We start from the raw sequence: 20098 nt of genomic DNA on the forward strand, positions 1-20098 counted from the left end.
GCCAAGCACCGCTCCTTGCCGCGCTAGTCGGGCGTCTCAAGAGGCTTAGCGAAGTTTAACAGCATTTAGTAGTGCTGTTGGCCACGCTAAGCGCTGATAAGCTTCTTCCCCGCCATTGGCTCCATTACCCCAGTCTTGGTATCTCCAGACCCTGTTCCTTTACCTGATACTCCTCCGTTGGGGAATTGCCGTGCAAACCTAATCGCGTATTACAATATCCTTCCATGATAAGCAAGCAAAGGACTTTGCCCTACCATGGGAGTGACAAGACGAATGCCGTTACCACGTTTGTACCTGGATCGGGCTGCTAGCGCGGGGAAAAATTGCTGTGCAGGGTGAGCTCTCAAACGTCAAACTGCCAGGTGACATCGTTTGGCAAATCATTCGCTCTCTTTGAAGAACTGATATCGCGTGGATCCTTGTCCATGTGGGTGCCGGTAGGGATGAGAGGTAAGGGTCCTCTGGGAGCTTGGGGAGCTCTGTCGTTTTTCTTTTTGTCGTGTGTGTAGTCTGCCTTTTTAATAAGCTCGGCTCTCTCCCAGCTACTTGACGTGTTCTGTTGCGCCCTTCCTCTTCCAGACCACGCATTTCGAGGAGTAGAAGTGAGGATCTGTGAATTTGGGAATCTTTCTGTCATCCGACCACCTCCCCTCGATAACCCTCTCTAATAACTGGCAAGATGCCGAACTGGGACCCGGATACCTTGGTTGCGCCGGACTGGCTCAACAACGGCGACAATGCCTGGCAGTTGACCGCAGCTACCCTTGTCGGGTTGCAATCTGTTCCAGGACTTATGGCCATGTATGCTGGCTTGGTCAAGAAGAAATGGGCTATCAATTCCGCCTTTATGGTTCTCTATGCTTTTGCCGCCGTGCTCATATGCTGGGTGGTGTGGGCTTACAAAGCTGCTTTCGGCAAACAAATGTTACCGTTTGTCGGAGTGCCCGGTCCCGCTGTCGCGATGAATTATGAGTTGATCCAGGCCAACCTACCTGAAGCCGGGCTGACCGCCGCCTACCCCATGAGTACAATGGTGTACTTTCAATTCGTTTTCGCCGCAATCACAGTCGTCCTTATCGCCGGTGCAGGGCTTGCGAGAATGAATTTTCTAGCGTGGATGGCCTTTGTACCTCTGTGGGTGACACTCAGCTATACCGTGGGCGCTTTCAGCATTTGGGGCGGGGGATTTCTGTATGATCTCGGCGTCTTGGATTACTCCGGAGGATACGTCATCCATGTCTCATCCGGAACGGCCGGTTTTGTCATGGCTTACTGGGTGGGACCACGACACCCTCGCGATCGCGCGGAATTTCATCCCAACAACGTCCTTCTTTCGCTCGTGGGTGTTGGACTTCTCTGGCTGGGCTGGAACGGCTTCAACGGTGGTGATCCGTATACCGCCTCGCCGGATGCGGGTGCCGCCGTGCTCAATACTAACATTTGTACGGCGATGAGTATGTTGACCTGGACCGTTCTGGACCTAGTATTCTTCAAGAAACCTGCCGTAATTGGTGCCATTCAAGGTATCATCACGGGTCTGGTTGCCATCACTCCGGCGGCCGGATTTGTGGCGGGTTGGGGTGCCATTATCATCGGGGCATGCTCTGGTTCCATCCCTTGGATTTCCATGAACGTCTTGGGCAAACAAAAATGGTTCCTTGAGTTTTCCGACGATGTTGTCGGGGATTTCCACACCCACTTGGTTGGCGGTGTCGTCGGAGGATTCTTGACCGGCCTGTTTGCCACCAGCGAAGGTACAGCCGCATTTGCTCTTGCTCCAAGTGGTGGAGCCATCGATGGGAATGGAAGACAAGTTTGGGTACAGATTGTCGGATTCCTCTTTGTTATTGGTTGGAATATCTTCTGGACCAGTGCCATATGTCTCTTCATCAAATATGTCCTGAGAATTCCACTCAGGTACAACGAGGACCAACTGCTGATCGGTGACGGCGAGGTTCACGGCGAGCTCCCTTACGCCTTCTTCCACGACGGTCAATTTGAGTACGACCAGCATTACGGCAAACCGACCGTCAATGAGGAGAAGGCACTCGGTGGAGGTGTCTTGGAAGGCCACGATGCTGCTGGCCGAGATATCAGTAGCGAGGAAGGCATCAGCAGTGGAAATGGCATTGGCACGAAGACAACCAAGCAGGCGTGACATTTTGGGGGATTCTTGTGTGAGGTTGCGAGTGAAATAATATGGATGTGTCTGGCGTTCACTCCCCCAAGCAGATACTACTGCTGTTTCCTGAGCCGGGTGCTTGCTTGTTAGACTGAACAATTCCCGCCCCTGGTCCTCCCGTCCGGATGGCGGCATATCAAAACCGGGAATGCCGGGTTGACTCAGAATTGCCCAGACTCATCACAAACGTCGGAACGACCTTGTCATATGGTTCTTATTAACAACAGCGATTCTCGAGACATGTGCCGAAGGGCCATGATTCTTATCCCATTGATTACAACCACCCCAGCATCCCTCAACGACTTTCAGTCATCAATGCCAATTAGAATTTCTTAGCACACGGTCTTCCAAACCTTCTTCCACCATGGCCATGTGGCTTGGATTCTGCGCTCTTCCTCCAGAATCTCCCTGAGATTATGCTCCCTCCTTCCGCTAGTGATATCAATCTCCCTCGCCCTCCTAATCTTCGTCTTCTTCACCAGTTTGTACCCGACATACATGACAATGACAATGGGGGCTGCGAGATAAACCTCAAAGAAGCCCTTGACCAGCTCGGAGGCCGTCATTTCGGCATATCCAACGGGAGCAAAGCCCGTCCAGAATTGAGCGACGAGAATCAGAATGTTCATGATTAAACCGAGCCAAGAACCGTAGATTGTGGCTTGTGATTTGAAGGCCAAATCGTCCAGCGTATTGCCAGCAAGGTGCCAGGCCTTGCGGAAACGGATGTGGCATAAGCAGATAGAGCCCCTAGACAGTCGGTCAGCAGGGGTTATCAAGGATGTGGTTTCAATACTTACCAAGTAAAAATCGAAGCAAGACCGCTGATGGCGATCATCCAGTTGAATGCTTCGGTCGTCGTATCCGGTCCCGCGGCGACGATGTAGCAGAGGAATCCGACGGTCGAAGAGACCACAATAGCGACCAAGGGTCGTCCGGAGCGGTCGATGTAGCCTAGGATCTTGGGAGCCTGACCCAAGTCCGCGAGAGCGGCAAGTGTGCGGCTAGAGCCATAGATCGAAGAATTTCCCACCGACAGAACGGCAATGAGAATGACAACATTCATAATGGAAGGAACAGCACTGATACCGGCATTGCGAACGGCGATGACGAAGGGTGAAGCATTGGCGTCGGATGAGCTGCTGCCATTGAGAAGATCTGGGTCGTTGTATGGGACAAGGACTCCAACAATGGTGAGCGAAACCATGTAGAACTAATTTTAGTTAGTAGATAGACATGGTCAGGGGCGAAATGGAAGTTTTACCAGAGTAATTCGCCAGAAGACCTGCTTCACAGCGGTGGGCAATGCCATTCGGGGGTTTTCGGTTTCCGCGGCCGCCAGACCCACCAATTCAGTCCCAGAGAAAGAGAAGGCTGCTGTGACAAAGACGGAGCATAACCCTTTGAATCCGTGGTTCTAGATTTGATGAGCTGATGTCGAATATCTTGAGAACATGGGGAGACCTACAAACGCCCCTGGGTCGTACCAGTAGTGTGTTCCAATGTAACCTCGATCATCTCCAGGCACACCACCCGTGTCAATAATGATACCAAGAATAATGAAGCCAATGACAGCCAAAACTTTGATGATGGAGAATATAAACTCAGCTTCACCGTAACCTCGGACGCCGAAGAAGTTGATCAGGATGATGACGAAAAGGAAGATGGTGACCCAGGCAGCACTGTTGACGTCTCGACTCCCAGACCAGAATTCGAGCGTGAGAGACGCCGCGACGATTTCGAGAGGAAGCGTCACTAGCCACTGAAGAGCGTAGCTAAAAAATTCCGTTAATTCGACTGTTCGATTGCACGTGCGCGCAAACTCACTTCCAGCCCATGGCAAATCCCCATGCGGAGTCCAAAAATCGGCTGGCATAGACGGAAAAGGCGCCAGCCACTGGGAAAGCGACTGCCAACTCGCCTAGAGCATGTACGGTGCAATACAACATAATTCCAATGAGGCCATATGCGATGATTAACGATGCTGGGCCTCCATTGGCCAGAGCTGAACCAGAGCCGACAAATAGTCCAGTTCCTGTGAAATGTTAACACTGACCGGGCCGGAGATGCTTAACCTAGACGAACCAATAGAACCTCCAATCGCGATCATTTGAAGATGTCGCTCTTTCAACTTCATCGCCAAAGCCGGCTCGGCGGGAGGTTGATCGGCGAGAGGCTTGCCATCTGCGTCGACGGCTTGTGTTGTCACCCGGGCGTTTGGATTTCGTTTGAAGCTGTCAACGAAGCGGCCGAAAGCAGTAGGCGCTCGAGGGAACTCGATTTTTCCTTGTGCCCGGTCGGATTGAGTACTGGGGCTCTCACCCCTGGCCTCAATATCCTTTTCCATTCCCGGGGACGAGGTGAGAGTTGCGTCGGCAATCTGCGTGTATGACTTCTGAACCTAGACGTATGTGATGTGCCCGAAGACGGGCGGACGACCGTGGGGATGCATTATTATTAAAGTAGAGAGATGAGCGGCACCTGGCGAGGGAAGCCGGCCATATGCGATGTGTTGGTACGGCAAAGAACGAATAGAAATCGCCGCAGTAATCAGTGAGACGAGGCGAGTGGAGGGTTGTATGAGGTCAATAGCCCAAAAATTTTGCGGACGGTAAAGCGCGCAGAAGCCATGGGACAAATCAAGGGCATTGAGATTCTGCAAGGCTACCTCACCTGAGCTACCAGTAGATAGCCTCCACAGGGGTACGTGCGTGGAACATTTTGCGTCGAGTGGCAATGACGGCATTGGGTAAGAGTCAACGCCGAGTTGAACGAGGGATCAGTAGGACTGGGACCAATCGCTAGACTTCGAAGGCCCGCTTACCGTAATCCTCACCGAGGAATATGTGAACGGGTTCATTATCCATGGTCTGCTTCGTTGCAAGGTGGAGTTGATGTTGCAGGAGTGTGGCACAGGGTTGCACCAGGCTGCACTTGGACAGAATACAACAAAAATGCCATAAGCAGAGTAGACACCAATTTCTTTACTAGCTTGATTCATCTGATACGTTGATCCCGGTCCGGTTGCTTAAGAAAGCGAGGCTGGTGTTAATACCAGAGATTCATCGTCCGATGCAAAAAATAAAAATTTGAAGCTCCGACGGAAATAAAAACCGACGCTAATATGGAAGAGGAATAGACGGTTCGGTTATTAAAGGCCCGGGCCCAAATCTTTGTAAAATCTCTTAACCTTTCAGCAATGCACGAGACCAATCGAACTAACAACTGATAAGAGACAATTCGTCTCAAGATACCGCTTTTATCCCTAGTGAAGGTACAGCACTATGCTACCATACTGCTCGCACGGTTAAGCACTGCTCAGCCGCGGTACGTGGGCCTCGAGCATTGATTGTCTTGGAAAATTTCTACTCTGAGGGATTAAAAAATTGCCAGAGCCGCTTGGCGCTGGATTCGAGCCCATGTTGATCGCATATTCAAGCCGAATGCCGAACTCAGCCTCGAGATGGTCTCTGAAGTTTTGATCCGGGCTTGCAGCAATTTGTTTGCCCCTCGTTACCATCGGGTAGAAGTCATTCGATGGCTTACGGCACCCCTGAACTTTATAGCCTTGTCTCGTCAACTGCCCTTCAGGTCAGCATTCACCAATACGTAGGCATCCTTCCTTAAGGATTGTGCGTTGTTCGAACTGTTGAGACCCGATTCTTCAGCTGCTTGCTCACCACTCACTTTTTGCCGACTAAGGATAAGATTTGCAAGCTGACGCCCAGAAGGCTGGCTTTCGGATATTGTGGATTTCGGTGAGAGTACAACTTCGCCGTGACAACACCTTGTTCGATGTACACGAAGCCACCGATTCCCTCTCGATGCGATTTGACCTTCTCCGGCCTGAGCCGAGCTCTTCCAAACCAGCTGGTCCACGGCCGATCCGTTCAACTGGCAATCGCTTTTGCTTCTCTTGTCTCCAAGATATCTGCCGATCTTCCTCGATTGCGAGCATCTCCTCATGGCTAGAACAAAGCGCAGGCTTCGTTTCAACCAATGCTGGGCCCACGGGTTGAAGAGTCATCTTTTCCAAGGAGCCATTGGCTCGAGAAAACCAGGAGGTTCTCCCCGCCCGGTCAAGAGCTCTCGATCCACTTTGCGCATTCCACGTCATCTTTTGCTCTCATTGAAAGTCCAACGCGCCTTCGCGTTCTGCTTATCACGAGAATTTGATGTTCGCGTCGTGCCGTTCGGTGTTCGTTGATTGGCTACCCTCGTGTGGCGCCAGGCAGCAACAGGGATTGGGCCAATCAAGACTGAACAGTGAAACGAAAAAAGTCACTTAGTTTTCGTATTCCACACGAAAGATGGAGACCATGCCCACGTCAGTATGTAGCTCAGTGTTTCAAGCAAGTATATATTCAACCCCATTTCTCGCCCAATGCCGTGTTTCTTTCAGCGTTCTTTCATCTGGATTGATTGACCTCCACAACATCTCTTATCCCTCGATATCCCATAACCCACCTAGGATCTATACCACACATAGACCACGTCAATATGGCACAGACGTGGACTCCTCCTGCGGACGGCACACCATGCTGGATCAATGTTCTCGCTACCGATGTCCCCCGAGGTTCGTCCAAAGGCTACCCTTGATCCTAGCGAACCCCCCTCCCTGACCTTCTTCTGTCCCCTTGCATTGCCTCTCCTCCATGCCCCTGCGGACACGCAACGAACCTCACTAACATCATCTCTCGCCCTTCAGCCCAAGCCTTTTACAGTACCGTCTTCAATTGGCGCTTCAACAGGTCTGCATCCCAGGATGGTCGCACCCTTGATCCAAACGAGATCGCCTTGTTCGAAGTGCCTGGCCAGCCCAGTCCGAACGGCGGAATTACCAAGGTCTCAGCGGACGAATGGGCAAGCACCCATGGCAAAGGTGGAGTGGTCCTGTATCTCTATGTTGAGGATATAAATCCATGGGAAGAGGTGAGTGATTTGTTGATCTCCTTTCAGCAACGCATGAGCGGTTGTTGAACGCTCATTCCTTTGCCTCGCAATTTTCCCAGCTAACCAAACTCCTTCATTAGAAAATTGTCGCCGCAGGTGGTAAGAAAATGAGCGACATTCTGCCTGAAGGCTCGATGGCTCTGATGCAGCACTTCGAAGACACTGAGGGCAATTACCTGGGGATTTACAGCATGAAAAAGTGATGTTTAGCTTACGAGGCTGTGACATGGACTGGTATATGCAGACTGGGGTGACGTCATGCATCTCGGGGAGGTCCCAGTATCAGAATGTATCGAAGTTATTTGCCATCCATACACACTCCATAGATTCCGATTGCTTTTCCGAGATGCTCAGGTCAGCTATTGATAGGGGATTCACTGTGGCCCAGCTGAGAGTTGAAATCCGTAGATGGAGACGTTCAAGTTTCCGGCTCGGAGATCCGTGCACGATAGTGCAATGTCCGCTTTGATGTCAACGACAGAAATCCAAGCGAATTCGCGAACGTCAACTAAAACTCATGGTGTGATTTTACTTCCCAACTGGTCCTGAGTCGGTCGAAATGGAAGTTCCCTTGTAGAACAACGGCGGATGAACTTGACCGAACTCGAAGACGAGCCGACGGAATCCTTCGAGGCCCGACAAGTCCGATGGAGGGGTGGAAGAGTGCCACCAGCGTGGGGATGGACGATTTAAATGTGAACAGACTCAGGGTTTTGGGTGGCAGGTGATAGTGAAAAGTGATGGAGGGAAGACGATCGAGCGTCTGGGAGGATGATCCGAGGTGTTCGAGGCTGTGATGACCCTTCTTGTCGACTAGGGAAAGAAATTCTGGACAAAGCGTTGGCAAATGTTATTGGTGGAGCAAGAAGGATAATCCAAGAGGGACGGGCTGCAAAGAGGACAGAATCTCATCGCCAATTAGCGCATGATCGGTGCTCGGGGGTCCTGGTTCTCAGCTGATGGTACAGGCAGTCCTCCGTACTCCGGTCCTGGGGGTGGAGAGACAAATAATTTGTGACAGGTATTGAGTCGAATTTGGAATGGGCTGACAATTGTTGAAATAAGGACGGGATCAGCCCTTGAAACCTTGAAATAAAAAAAAGCCAAAGCTGTCGAAAGGTCATCATATCCCCTCGGGCCCTGGCAATTTCTTCTGATACTCGGTAAAGCTGAGCCGTTAGTCCTGAACAAAAAGGCAATTCGGGGGACAAAGTGGTCCTCGTTGGCGGTCCCGGCTGAGGGGATCCCAGTACGACATCCGCACCTATCAACAACAAGGCCTGGATAACCTTTTCTCGCGCGGAAGCAGGCCTAAGCCGCGTTAGGTACCTGCACATGAGCCTTGCAACCGTGTCCTGGAAGAACCGCTCAATTCCTAAGTTCTAGAGGTCCCCAGATCGCGATGACTGGTGCGTTTCCATTTGATTTTCCTGCCATCACAGCCGTTAGCCCACATCTGACGCCCAACTGTCACTCAGCTCTGGTCCAGTCAGATATCGAACCGAAGTAACCAGGTCCGTTCGTTGGTTCATTGCTCAATGTTCTTGCCAACCAGCCACCAACCATCGGCCAACTTCTATGACTGCTTTTCCCGCGCCCTGCTCTTCCCTCCACTGCGTCGTACTCCCACTCCTATCACCGCCATCTTTTACTCTGCGTCTACCATTCCGAATCAGTGTTCCGATTCCTTCTTCTGCTAGAAACCGTCTCTCATTCATCTGCAGCGACCACCGATATACCTGCCAACTTCGGGACCCTTGTGACCAATTGGTGTCGGAGGTGGCTTTGGCTTCGGGGAGGAAAACACAAACAAAAAAGAGGGCGCTTGTCGCGTCACCCAAAAAAAAAAAAAAAAAATTCCCACTGCCAAATTCTCTCCACGTTCGATTCTCTTCGAGTGGATCTAGGTCGATTCAGTTGACACGGTCACACAGCCGCCTTGCCTTCGACATTGATGCCATGAATGCCATGAATTCATTCTCTGCGACGGCCCCCTTCCTCCTGCCATCCTGTGCATGACCATGTTTGCAGACACTCGAAGCCAACCCACGCCTTGAATTTACGGGCGCGATGGTCTCGGAATCGACTCTCAGCAGTCGTGTTTCCTTGATTTCCCTCGATCCTGCGCTTGCCAGTCACATTACAGGCACCACACGTGGCACCACGATACCCGCGACCTCACAAAATGGCTCCAGTCCGCGCAAGGCCACGAAGACCCCCGAAACCGACATGTCTCGCAGACATATTAGGAATAATTCTGCTCCCAGCACGTCGGGAAAGAAAAGGTCGAATTCTCTCCGCCGTGCCAAAAATAGCACCGAAGTGTTGAGGCAGCGTTCCGCAAAGTCTTCCAAGAAAGCACAGCCGCTAGAGACAGTTCCAGACACGAGGGAAGGCCGAAATTTCACGGTGGGTAATGTTGGAACTGGAGGGGTCTTGTATTTGACGTAGGCATCCGTTTCCGCCGGAATAACATGTTGACACAGCTGTGCTGATATTCTGCCAGACCGTCTGCTCATCAATCTCCCCATTCACACCCCCCTGGTATGCTCTCTCCGGCTCCCTTGAATACACCTATTACTGCACCCGCTTTGCTGGGGAATGGAGATCCTGTGGTGCCCGCCCACGTCAAAGCCTCGTCGAATCCTTCTATATCTTCTCACGCGGGCTCGACTTCCACCAAACGATTTATCAGAGCCTCGAATAGGAGAGTGGCAGTTCCCAACCATGGACGGTCGCAGTCTTTCTCGACCCTGGAGGAGCATCGACAGTCGTTAACTGCTTCCAAATCGAGAACTCTGAAAATCGTGATCAATCGGCCTGACACGGCGAGACCCCCAACCACATGGGAGTCCCCCCCCGAGCGTCCTACGCCGTTGTTGCCGACTTTAGAAGTCCCGATTCCGCATTATCGCATTGGCACCTTTCGTTTTAGCTCGCAAGGGACCCCTATGCTGCGCAACTCTTCCTATACTCACGGCTCGGTCACTCCGTCCGATGTGACTCCCGCCCCAGCAACAATGCAAGCCGATCAGTATTTTGGGGCGGCCCCTCCCGCATCCAGCGTCAAGGCGTCTGAAAAACTTGAAGCAGCCCCGATGGCTCAAGCAGGTGACCGTCCGGATGTCAAAACACGTGTCATCACCGCGTCCAAGTCCACCTCGACTACAGCGTCCACTATGACCAACCCGGTCCAGCCGGAGGTGTTTGACGAGCTGACGGCGATGTATGACGACCCTTCGATTGTTCGTTACTGCCAAAATGTCCGAGAGATTACGGCAGCCACTCCGGCCCGGATCATTGCGCAGATTTCGTCCGACTCATTTATGGATTATGAACTGGTGTCTGATTTCTTTCTCACTTTTCGATTGTATATGTCCGCGTATAGCGTCTTGGATTTGCTCCTTGCCAGGCTGAGGTGGGCTATCGGTCGATTGGAAGAAGATGGGAGGATCATTCGGGTTCGCGCTTTCGCCGCTCTCCGGCATTGGATTCTCAACTACTTCATGGACGACTTCTTCGTCGATCGACGTCTCCGGGTGCGTTTCTGCGCCGAAATCAACAAACTATACGCCGACGTCAAAGCCAGTCCAGATAATGGATTTAGTGATCTCAAACTCTTAAAGGATCTGAAACGTTGCTGGAATGGACGCTGTTCTCTCTGCTGGGACCCCGACGATTTCGAATTGGACGGCGATCAAGAAGAAGATATCAAGCCCGGAGGGGTTGTTGATTCCGAACGAACACCCAAACCGCCAGTGGACGCTCGCCACGTTCAAGCACGACCTGAAACACCACAGACGGAGGTCCTGCGCGGAACATCACATAGCTGGTTTGAAGCAGATCCAGGCGTCAACAATCATCCGCAATCTGCCGCTTCTGATAAAGCCGCCGATTCGCTTCTCAGTGATGGCAGCGTTCAAGCTAATTCCTGCTTTCCTCCCAAGGTTCTTCTCCTGCCCACTGCTGACACTGATGTTTATTCAAAGGGTCCACATCCCGTCTCCGTCCAATCAAGGCGGAAGAACGCTCCTGCAAACCTTCATGTGGTGACCCAGCCCACATTGGCACCCAAACCTTTAGGTCATAGGAAAGGCGCCGGCTCGATCGATTCGAACCGAGAGCCCACACCCCGCAAGACTGATGCCGAATCTCCTTCCGTTGTTGCAGAAGACGGAAATATCATTCGAGGTCTTTTGTACAGCCCGAGTGCCCCCTTCGTGCAAATTATGTCATCAGACCCCAACTCGACCCCATCATGGGATAGAAATGAGACAGGGGTGATGCGAGGGGGATCGAGGAGGGAGCACGGTACACACTCAACCCAACCGGTTGGGAGGAACATTTTTGGCTCATTGCGCAAAGTCTTGGGGAATAAGCATGGACAAGTCGACATGACACTTCTGAGTGTTTCACAATCGGCCCAAGATGTGCCCATCCGAGGCCAAAAGTCCCAACTGCCCCTCAACATCTCCAAGTCACACGATGAGCTTCGACCGAAGGCTGGACCAGCCATGACCCGAAAGGGTGAAATACGCATTGATTTGCTATGCGCGGCGGTATGTCAAAACTACGAAACAAAATTCCCGACAAAACACCGGATCACTTATGGCGCGTTCTTTGCGACCCATCCGCCTTTGCAACCAGCAACGGGCGCTGAAGGAGAAATGAAAACGCCGCGACTTGTCAGCGACACAACGGCTCAAAGTGGCTCCATTTTGATTGTGGATGATACCGGCCTTGATCTTCCCTCGATGTCCGGAGCGCTGCCGGCGCCGGAAAATGGCGTCAGTGGTCAACAAGCTGGATTGGGACCACTTCTTACTGTTCCCAACGGACACAGCACTGCACCCGCTGACCGTAATGGAAGTATCGATGCGGTTCGGACCCAGAGAAGCTCGAATGTCCTCGGAAACGAGCTGGGTGTGCCGTCGGCGCCAGGCAGTAATGACAGCTCAGAGCACGTGGCAGACGGCCCCACCCAGTCTGAACGACAACCCGAGGATCAGACGGCGACAAGAAGCGCCACTGACAGGCCTCAGTCACCCACAACGACAAGTTCTCGAACCGTTCAGGATGACAACAAGTCACTCGATGTTCCTCAGCCCGTCGGTAACGCTGCCCCAGCCGAGGAGCCCTCGCCACTCACAGGTCCCGTCGGCGCACAGGAGGAAGATAAAGCATCACGTCCTAATTCAGATACCAAGCTGCCAGCTCACACTCTGCGAAGAAGGCCGGGGGGGAATTTACGTCGGGTTGAGAATGTTCAGGATCTGGATCACGCCATTCACCGCGTATCCATCGACACAGTCAGCGCAGGATCAGATTCACCGCACGAATCTCTGTTTATCATGAAAACAGAGACTGCTAACCGTAGTGCGTCGCCCGATGTGCCGCCGCCCAACAAGCCCGTGTCGATGATCAACACTCATTCTTCGCAACATCTTCGGCCTTCCTTTGAAGCGGCCGTCGCTGGCTTTTCCGCCATTCCTGACGACGAGGATGGTGGATTAGAGGCGACACTGATGAAGCTTGAAGGGCGGTATGAGAAGAAGTCACCACCGATGGATCAGCATCCACTGGATACCACAGGAAAGCGTCGATCACTGCCCGACCTCAGTTCCGGCTCCGCGCGAGAACTGAAAGAACCAGTCCAGCCTGCGAGCCTTGCCGGTCCGGCCACGCGCCCTATTGACAACGGGGTTCGTGAAACAGTCAATGAAGTCGGCTCTGAAATGTCTGATGACGGAATTGCTTCCGAACAAGCCAAGAATGTGGACGCAGAGCCCTCGCCCGCACGGAGGTCTTCGATCTATGGCCTTCCGACCGAGTCGATCGCAGATTCGGAGGATTCTGAAGGCTCCTTACCATTGTTGAAACGTGAGACGGCTCATGAAAGCGCGGCGGGACCTCCGCCGCCGGTCAATAGAACTCCAGAAGCTCCGGCGGTTGCGCCTGGTTATCTTCCGCAAGATCCTCCTCAGCTGTTTCACCTCCCTAAAGGACCTCCTCCGAGCGGAAACAAAAATCGAAACAGTCCTCCTCGACCGTCAACCGCCAATGACAGCACTCGGTCTTTTCTTCTAGATGAGGATGAGAATCTGTCGGATTTGTCCTCGGAAATTTCCGTCGACATTATCAACTACTCAGGAGTTGCTGGCCGGTCTATTTCGCCCATGCTCGCAGCACCCGGAACCGCTATCTCTGGGCTTGAGATACCGGCGCACCCTTTGACATATGCCTCGGTGGTGAACTTGAACATCCCTGAAGCGTCTCCACCCCAACGAGTCTCCGATCCAGTCCCCCAGACAAATGGCGACAATTACGCAAAGGTGCGACCACGTCCCGATTCGCGCCAGCCTGCACAATTCCAAGAGTCTTCATCCTCTCAGCCTCTGGGACGGCTGCCGGCTGGTCCGGCACACATCCCTTTTGTTCTCGCGTGCGATTCCCAAGTTCTTGCGCAGCAAATGACACTCGTGGAAAAGTCAGCCCTCTGCGAAGTCGAGTGGTCGGACTTGGTGGAGATGCGGTGGGACAACAAATCTGCCGAAGTTCTGGATTGGGTAGATTGTTTGACCAATGGAAGCATCAGGGGGATCGATTTGGTCATTACCCGCTTCAACCTTGTGGTGAAATGGGCGTTGTCGGAAATCGTTTTGACCCAGGATATCCAAGAGCGAGCCCGAGTTATCACCAAGTACATCCATGTCGCAGCCCATGCACGACGGCTGCATAATTATGCGACAATGCTACAGCTCACGATAGCTCTCACTTCGACGGACTGTACACGGCTGTCAAAGACCTGGAGCATCGTTTCAGCTCCTGACAAATCCTTACTCAAGCACATGGACGCTCTTGTGCAACCGATTCGCAATTTTCATGATCTTCGTCTGGAAATGGAGTCAGCCGACCTCAGCGATGGCTGTATTCCGTTCATAGGTGGGTCTCCATAAAATTGTGGATGGAAGTCCTCTCGCTAATCCTTTGTCCCAGGTCTGTATGTTCATGATTTGACTTATAATGCCCAGAAGCCGCCATATATCCCAACTGGGCAGGGAGCCGAGCCTTTGGTCAACTTCGAGCGCTATCGGACCGCCGCTATAATCGTGAAGGGCCTCTTGAGACTGATTGATGCGAGCTCAAGATATAATTTCGAGGCCATTCCAGGAGTAATCGAGCGGTGTCTGTGGCTGGCGGCTCTTGGTGATGATCGGATACGCAGCGCCAGCAGGGCATTGGAAAATTAATGGATAAGCATTTTGGATAAATGCGCGGAGGTGGCATCTTATAAATGGAAGGGTGAGCCCCTGTTTGCTGTACCGAATCGCACGGATTAGTTTTCTTGCAGCATGGCGGTTTCTGAGCGATTAAGCGATGGCGTTATTTGTCGGTGTTGCACGGCCCTCACCTTGGAGACGGATGTTGAGGCACACACACGGGTGAAATTATGGTTAATGGGGGAGAGACCTGGCATTGACTTGGTATCATAAAAGCATAGTCCTGGACTCTGTGATATCAATATATTACATTTAATTTATGATGTATCTTCAACCGAAGACGGTGCCGAGGCGGATATCAATTACATAAGTTATGACTCAGCTCCCTCAGTCGAACGACGGTCGGAGCGATGCGAAGCCGTCACGCTTCAGGTGCAATTCCCAAACATAAACTCTAGCAACCTTTTGACAGGCTGCAGTGGCCCACAGCCAATCTCAAAGACCATCGGAATGGCAACGGCCTAGGAAAGCTTGTCGAACAGGATGCCACGGTTCATTCGTTTCCAATGATCCTTCGATATGAGACGACCCTAAATACAATTCCCCGGATAGCCACCAAACATGGATCCTACTTCACCGACGGATTCCCTCTCCCCTTCGCCACAAACGCCCCGCAAACTCCCAGATGACCTTCCAACCTCCCTGGATGACCGTCGAGCCTTCCCGAGCTATGGCGAGGAAACAGAAATGTACGATGGGTGGCAAGGCAAGCAATCACTCCAGCTGAATTGGTCTCGTGCATCGTCGAGCAAATGCTTATATGAATTGATCACTGTAGGTTCATCTCAGTATATCACGGCGCCGACTCCGGCACGACCGCTGGCTTTCGACCTTCACTTGGACACACCGACGTACGACGACGACGAGACCTTCGCCAGGATCCAAGACAGCGATTCACGATTGATGGAAATGGTGGCCGCCCAGGCTCATCACAGGGAGGATGGAAGCCCAGGACAAGACGAGGATGCCATTGCCACAGATGACACCCTCTCTGCTAGCCAGAAGAAAGAAATACTACAGAAAAGCCTTAACATGGCCGCCAGCAATGGAGATGTTGCCCGAATACAGAAATTGGTGGGGGGCACGGCCAAGGAGTTTGTGGACGTCAACCAGCCGGACGAGGAGGGCACTGTTCCTTTGATATACGCGAGCTGTTTTGTAGGTCTGCACTCAGGACCTTCGGTACTCTGTTTCACTAACATGTGTAGGGCCATCATGAAGTTGTCGCAGCTCTCTTGGATGCGGGGGCTGTGGTGGACAAGCAGGACCGTAATCAATGGAGCGCCTTGATGTGGGCCATGACGAATCGTCACAAACAGATTGCCAAACTTCTTCTCGACCACGGAGCCAATCCGGACATCAGGTCATCTTCAGGAGGAACGGCACTGGATTTCGTGCAACCCGGATCCGACTTCTCCCACTATCTCCAGGAGAATGGCTATCACTTTGGCATGTCGGGCCTGGGAGATGACTTCTACAACTCCGGCTTTTCTCAAGATCGCTTTGAAGAAGAAATGGCTGAGAACGAAATGAAGAGGCGAATGCTTATGCAAGAGAGCGCCACAAATTTGGAGGTGGATCTGTCAACCTTGGGATTTGATGAGCAGCTCGAGGTGGGTTCCCTTCATCCATGTGGCGCGTCTTCGAATTGACATTCTTAGTCGCCGACGGATTTCGAAAACGACGAGGAAGAGTTCATTTGGGATCGTTGTGTCGGCGACCAGATGTTTGTCTTTCAGACGGACAAACTCGAGGCAATCTTTGAACTTATCATCACCAATATGACCCCACAACGCTCCCCGTCTCAAAAGCCCGTGCCGGCAAATCTCGTCTTCCTCATGGCCCGCTATGCCCACTATCACATGACGGCGTCTCTTTTGGACGATGTATTGACGAGAGCAATGGACCTCATTAATGACGTTATTGAGCGCTATCAGTGGGACATGACCATGCTAGCTTTCTGGATCTCCAATGCCACTCTCCTCCTGCATTATCTCAAAAAAGATGCTGGTCTCGTCCAAGCGACTTCCAAATACCAGCTAGAACTCGCCGAGCTCATCAACGAGATATTTATTCTCATCATTCGGGATGCTGAAAGAAGAATGAACAAGGTCTTGGACGTGGCAATGTTGGATCATGAAACCATCCCCGGGCTGAACGACATTGCATTTCAAGGAGAATGGAAAGTTTTCAAGTCCAAACCGAAAACGAAAGATGAGCCACCAGAGAAGCGGTTTCGGCCACCGTCACCCAAACGGCGGGCTCAGACGTCTCCGCGAAACATCACCTCTCTCCTTTCGTCGACCTTGTTTGTGCTGGATCTCTATGACGTTCACTCTGTTATTACCGCACAAATTTTAGCTCAGCTGTTGTATTGGATTGGAGCCGAACTGTTCAACCGTGTTATGACCACGAGAAAATACCTCTCGAGAACGAAGGCGATGCAAATTCGCATGAATGTGTCGGCCATTGAAGACTGGGCGCGAACCAATAACCGACAGCCAGAGCATTATGAAAACGGCTCGACGGTATCGACGGGGGAGAACACGGTCGATGCTGCCAGACGACATCTGGCCCCGATCATTCAGCTGCTTCAGTGGCTGCAGTGTTTCAGTTCTCTCGGAGAAGACCATGAATCTCTGACTGGCACCCTGGTTCAATTGCAACGTCTCACCCCCACGCAGTTGATCCATGCGGTCAAGAACTACCGAGCAGAAGTCGGCGAAAAGAGCCTCCCGAAGGCTCATGTGAAGTTTCTGGTGCAATTGCAGAATGGCGAGCAATCATTGATCAAAAGACCCTTGACACCGGTTGCGGATGCTCTCGAATCGGGAATGTCCACACCAGCCAGACAGAATGGGACGCCGGCACCAGCAGACGAGGGTCCCTCGACGCCTCAAGGGACTTCTGGGCCAACAATATCAACCCCAATTGAGCAAGACACGGATCCGCCCTTGAATCGAAATGCATTGAACTTGGACCAGACTCTGATGCTTCCATTCTCGCTTCCCACCTCAACAGACATGCTGATCACCTATGGGGCTGGAATCGGCGGAGTGAACAGAGAACGAGCGAGGAAATATATACCCACCGTACCAACAGAGGTATTGGGTAAGCTGAATCTCGATGGGGAAGGACTCCGACGGGAAGGGAGCATTGGAACTATGGGCACGACAGGACAAGGTTGGCGAGGCAGCGGATTTTGAAAATAAAATGACATTGTCGCAATGTATGGAGGATTCTGACCAAAGTCCCAGCGAGGCGTTTTGATATGGGAGCATACATCATGGGAACTATGGGAAATGCAATTCGGACGTTGACAGAAAAAGCGTACGACGGTAAGCACCGTGGGAAGATGTGGCAACATGATCGCGTTATTCCAAGCTTCCGGAGTCGAAGCAGAGTCTTCAATCCCGACTCCTGAACTTATGTAGCAAAGAACGCCTCCGCAAGCCACAATGACGGCCACGGCAAACCTCAATGCAAGTCCAACCCCAGCGTCCAATAAGCCAATTTCTCAACGTCCTTCCATCGTCCAAAGAAGAAAAAAAAAACAACGATGAGGCAGGCCTCAAGGGAAGAGGTGAAGAGGAAGATAGAGATCAATTCTGGTAGCCCGTCGGTCGGATCTGGGATGAGACACGACGCGAGCGTCCGTGCGCAGAATGGGATGTGGGTAGATGGACATAGAAATTGACCCTGCAATGATCCACTTCTCATGTACGCCTCAATCTCGCCAAATTCAACGCCATCAACCTATTGTCTCGAACCCTAACTACTAGTTTGGTCAAATCTCCATCCATTGACACAATCGGCTGGACACACTCACACCTGAGAGGCTGGAGAAGGGCCATGTCTTTCCTTCCCCTGATCAAGGACCTCCCTGCTCCTAATGAGACGCAGACGGCATCTATTCTGTCTCACGACTCGAGACCTGCCTGAGAACGATATGCGACGATCCCATCTTCCGGGGGCCTTTTGACTAGCATTCGTTGACGGCCATGTTCGTTGTCTGTTTCGACCATTGAACCTGCGACAGGCCCTATACTGTGGTAATCTAGTCGCCATCTCTCTTGATGTTCGCTGGTGATTTGGTTCGTCATGCGAGGCAGGCCGCCGATTTTCGTCCTCATCGGACCTTCAGTTCGGTAATGGAGACTACTGTACCGCCCTCTATCGCGACTACAGAAGAGACAACCTCATCTACCTCCTCGAGCACCACTGAAGCCCCCACAGATGGACCTCATGCAACATTTCTTTACCCGACCGGGCTGGCGACCATAAATAATATCGATACAGTGCAGGTTACATATGACACAGTATGGAAGAATGCCAACCTCACCCTACTGTGTGGGATCAATGAAGAATCGAACGAATGGGCGATGGCTACGATGAACTTCCGTAAGAATGAACGCAGGCAGAAAGAGACGAACCAGAAACTGATGGGAGACATTAGTCCAGCCAGATGGCACTTACGCCATTGCACCCATCCAAGCCGGGATGGACATTCCGCAATTCCCTGTGTATTGTTATATGATGCTTTACGATTCCTACAATGGCACAGATAGTACCACCGGGGGAAGCTTCACCATGGCCTGCACCACCGGCCCCGCCTCAATATATGCCATGACTGTTACAACTCCTGCTCCCACTTCCCGAAAGCCCACTTCGAACAGTGATGCCGGGACGCCGACACCGACACCGACACAGAGCCAGACTGACTCTGCACGGACGACCGTCCTGACTGGAGCGGCTGCAGTCTCCTCGTCAACTGGGTCTGCACCGACGGAGACCGCCATATCATCAACACCCTCTTCGAGTGGCTTGAGCGGTGGTGCAAAGGCTGGCATTGCTGTCGGCGTCATCATCGGCGTCTGTGCATTAGTCGCAGCTGTCCTCCTCTTCCTCCGAACAAGGCGACGACAGGCAGGCGGGACAGGGAATATGGTGAAGGTACCAAGCACCGCATCGGCTGAGAGGGTCGCTTTAGCAGAGAAGCCTGCCGGAGCGGCGGCGGCGGCGGCAGCACCTACCACTGTCGAAGTTCCTGAACCCCCTGTTCTGAAAGCACCTGCGAATCACCGAAACTCGGAGGATTGGAGACGGTTTTTTGGTAATGGCACGAATCCGAAATCCGAAGTCTCATCGTGATCATGACCAGACACCAGTTATGAGACCGACTTCGAAGGGAGATGATCTATCTTTTTCCTTTGCTCATTCTTTAGCGATGGAATGGATCGATATGAATACCACGATATAATAATTCCAGGACGCCATGTCACAGACTGTTTGGTTTGCCGCAGGAACGGCGAAGTCACGTGATCGATATGCGGCTCCCCCTGACCTCGGGGCTGATATCCGTCTCTCACACCCTTTTTCCTTTGAGAACCCCGGATCTGTCTGCTGGACCTCTTTGGCTTCTCGTCACTCAATGGTCAGTTTGTCCATTGGCGGGTCCAAGTCATCCTCAGCATCAGTTACTCCCATTGTGCCTGCAAGACGTCCGTTCCCGGCCATGGTCCTCAATACCCATCTCTTTCTTTTGTGCATATTGCCACCACCTGCTCGATCGTGGCCGCAAACGTGCTCCCGATTCATTCAAATGACTTTCCATTATGTTCGCTCGGAAGCTTTGTCACAACATGTCTTCCTCGTTCACCAACATTCCGTATACTTGTCTTTT

At 52.1% G+C, this 20098-nt stretch overlaps 6 protein-coding genes across 6 annotated transcripts; 5 read left to right on the plus strand and 1 right to left on the minus strand.

The window, feature by feature from the left end:
• Nucleotides 1–679: 679 nt before the first annotated feature.
• On the plus strand, nucleotides 680–2158 carry Z518_07004 (uncharacterized protein; the record flags this gene model as incomplete). Its single annotated transcript, XM_013415134.1, has 1 exon — nucleotides 680–2158. One exon carries the CDS (start codon nucleotides 680–682, stop codon nucleotides 2156–2158), a length of 1479 nt encoding a protein of 492 aa, XP_013270588.1.
• Nucleotides 2159–2514: 356 nt separating this feature from the next.
• Nucleotides 2515–4529, minus strand: Z518_07005 (uncharacterized protein; the record flags this gene model as incomplete). The annotated part of the gene is made up of 6 exons (XM_013415135.1): nucleotides 2515–2932; nucleotides 2983–3395; nucleotides 3447–3599; nucleotides 3651–3957; nucleotides 4010–4217; nucleotides 4268–4529. The coding sequence occupies 6 exons, from the start codon at nucleotides 4527–4529 to the stop codon at nucleotides 2515–2517; spliced, it is 1761 nt and encodes a 586-aa protein (XP_013270589.1).
• A 2153-nt stretch (nucleotides 4530–6682) lies between these two features.
• Z518_07006 (uncharacterized protein) lies at nucleotides 6683–7338 on the plus strand (the record flags this gene model as incomplete). Its single annotated transcript, XM_013415136.1, has 3 exons — nucleotides 6683–6758; nucleotides 6891–7114; nucleotides 7216–7338. The coding sequence occupies 3 exons, from the start codon at nucleotides 6683–6685 to the stop codon at nucleotides 7336–7338; spliced, it is 423 nt and encodes a 140-aa protein (XP_013270590.1).
• Nucleotides 7339–9205: 1867 nt separating this feature from the next.
• Nucleotides 9206–14385, plus strand: Z518_07007 (uncharacterized protein; the record flags this gene model as incomplete). Its single annotated transcript, XM_013415137.1, has 3 exons — nucleotides 9206–9582; nucleotides 9642–14077; nucleotides 14132–14385. 3 exons carry the CDS (start codon nucleotides 9206–9208, stop codon nucleotides 14383–14385), a joined length of 5067 nt encoding a protein of 1688 aa, XP_013270591.1.
• Nucleotides 14386–14976: 591 nt separating this feature from the next.
• Z518_07008 (uncharacterized protein) lies at nucleotides 14977–17621 on the plus strand (the record flags this gene model as incomplete). Its single annotated transcript, XM_013415138.1, has 3 exons — nucleotides 14977–15573; nucleotides 15624–16028; nucleotides 16077–17621. 3 exons carry the CDS (start codon nucleotides 14977–14979, stop codon nucleotides 17619–17621), a joined length of 2547 nt encoding a protein of 848 aa, XP_013270592.1.
• A 945-nt stretch (nucleotides 17622–18566) lies between these two features.
• Z518_07009 (uncharacterized protein) lies at nucleotides 18567–19566 on the plus strand (the record flags this gene model as incomplete). The annotated part of the gene is made up of 2 exons (XM_013415139.1): nucleotides 18567–18816; nucleotides 18872–19566. 2 exons carry the CDS (start codon nucleotides 18567–18569, stop codon nucleotides 19564–19566), a joined length of 945 nt encoding a protein of 314 aa, XP_013270593.1.
• Between the last annotated feature and the right edge of the window lie 532 nt (nucleotides 19567–20098).

This window comes from Rhinocladiella mackenziei, assembly GCF_000835555.1.
Source record: "Rhinocladiella mackenziei CBS 650.93 unplaced genomic scaffold supercont1.5, whole genome shotgun sequence".
Lineage (NCBI taxonomy): Eukaryota > Fungi > Ascomycota > Eurotiomycetes > Chaetothyriales > Herpotrichiellaceae > Rhinocladiella > Rhinocladiella mackenziei.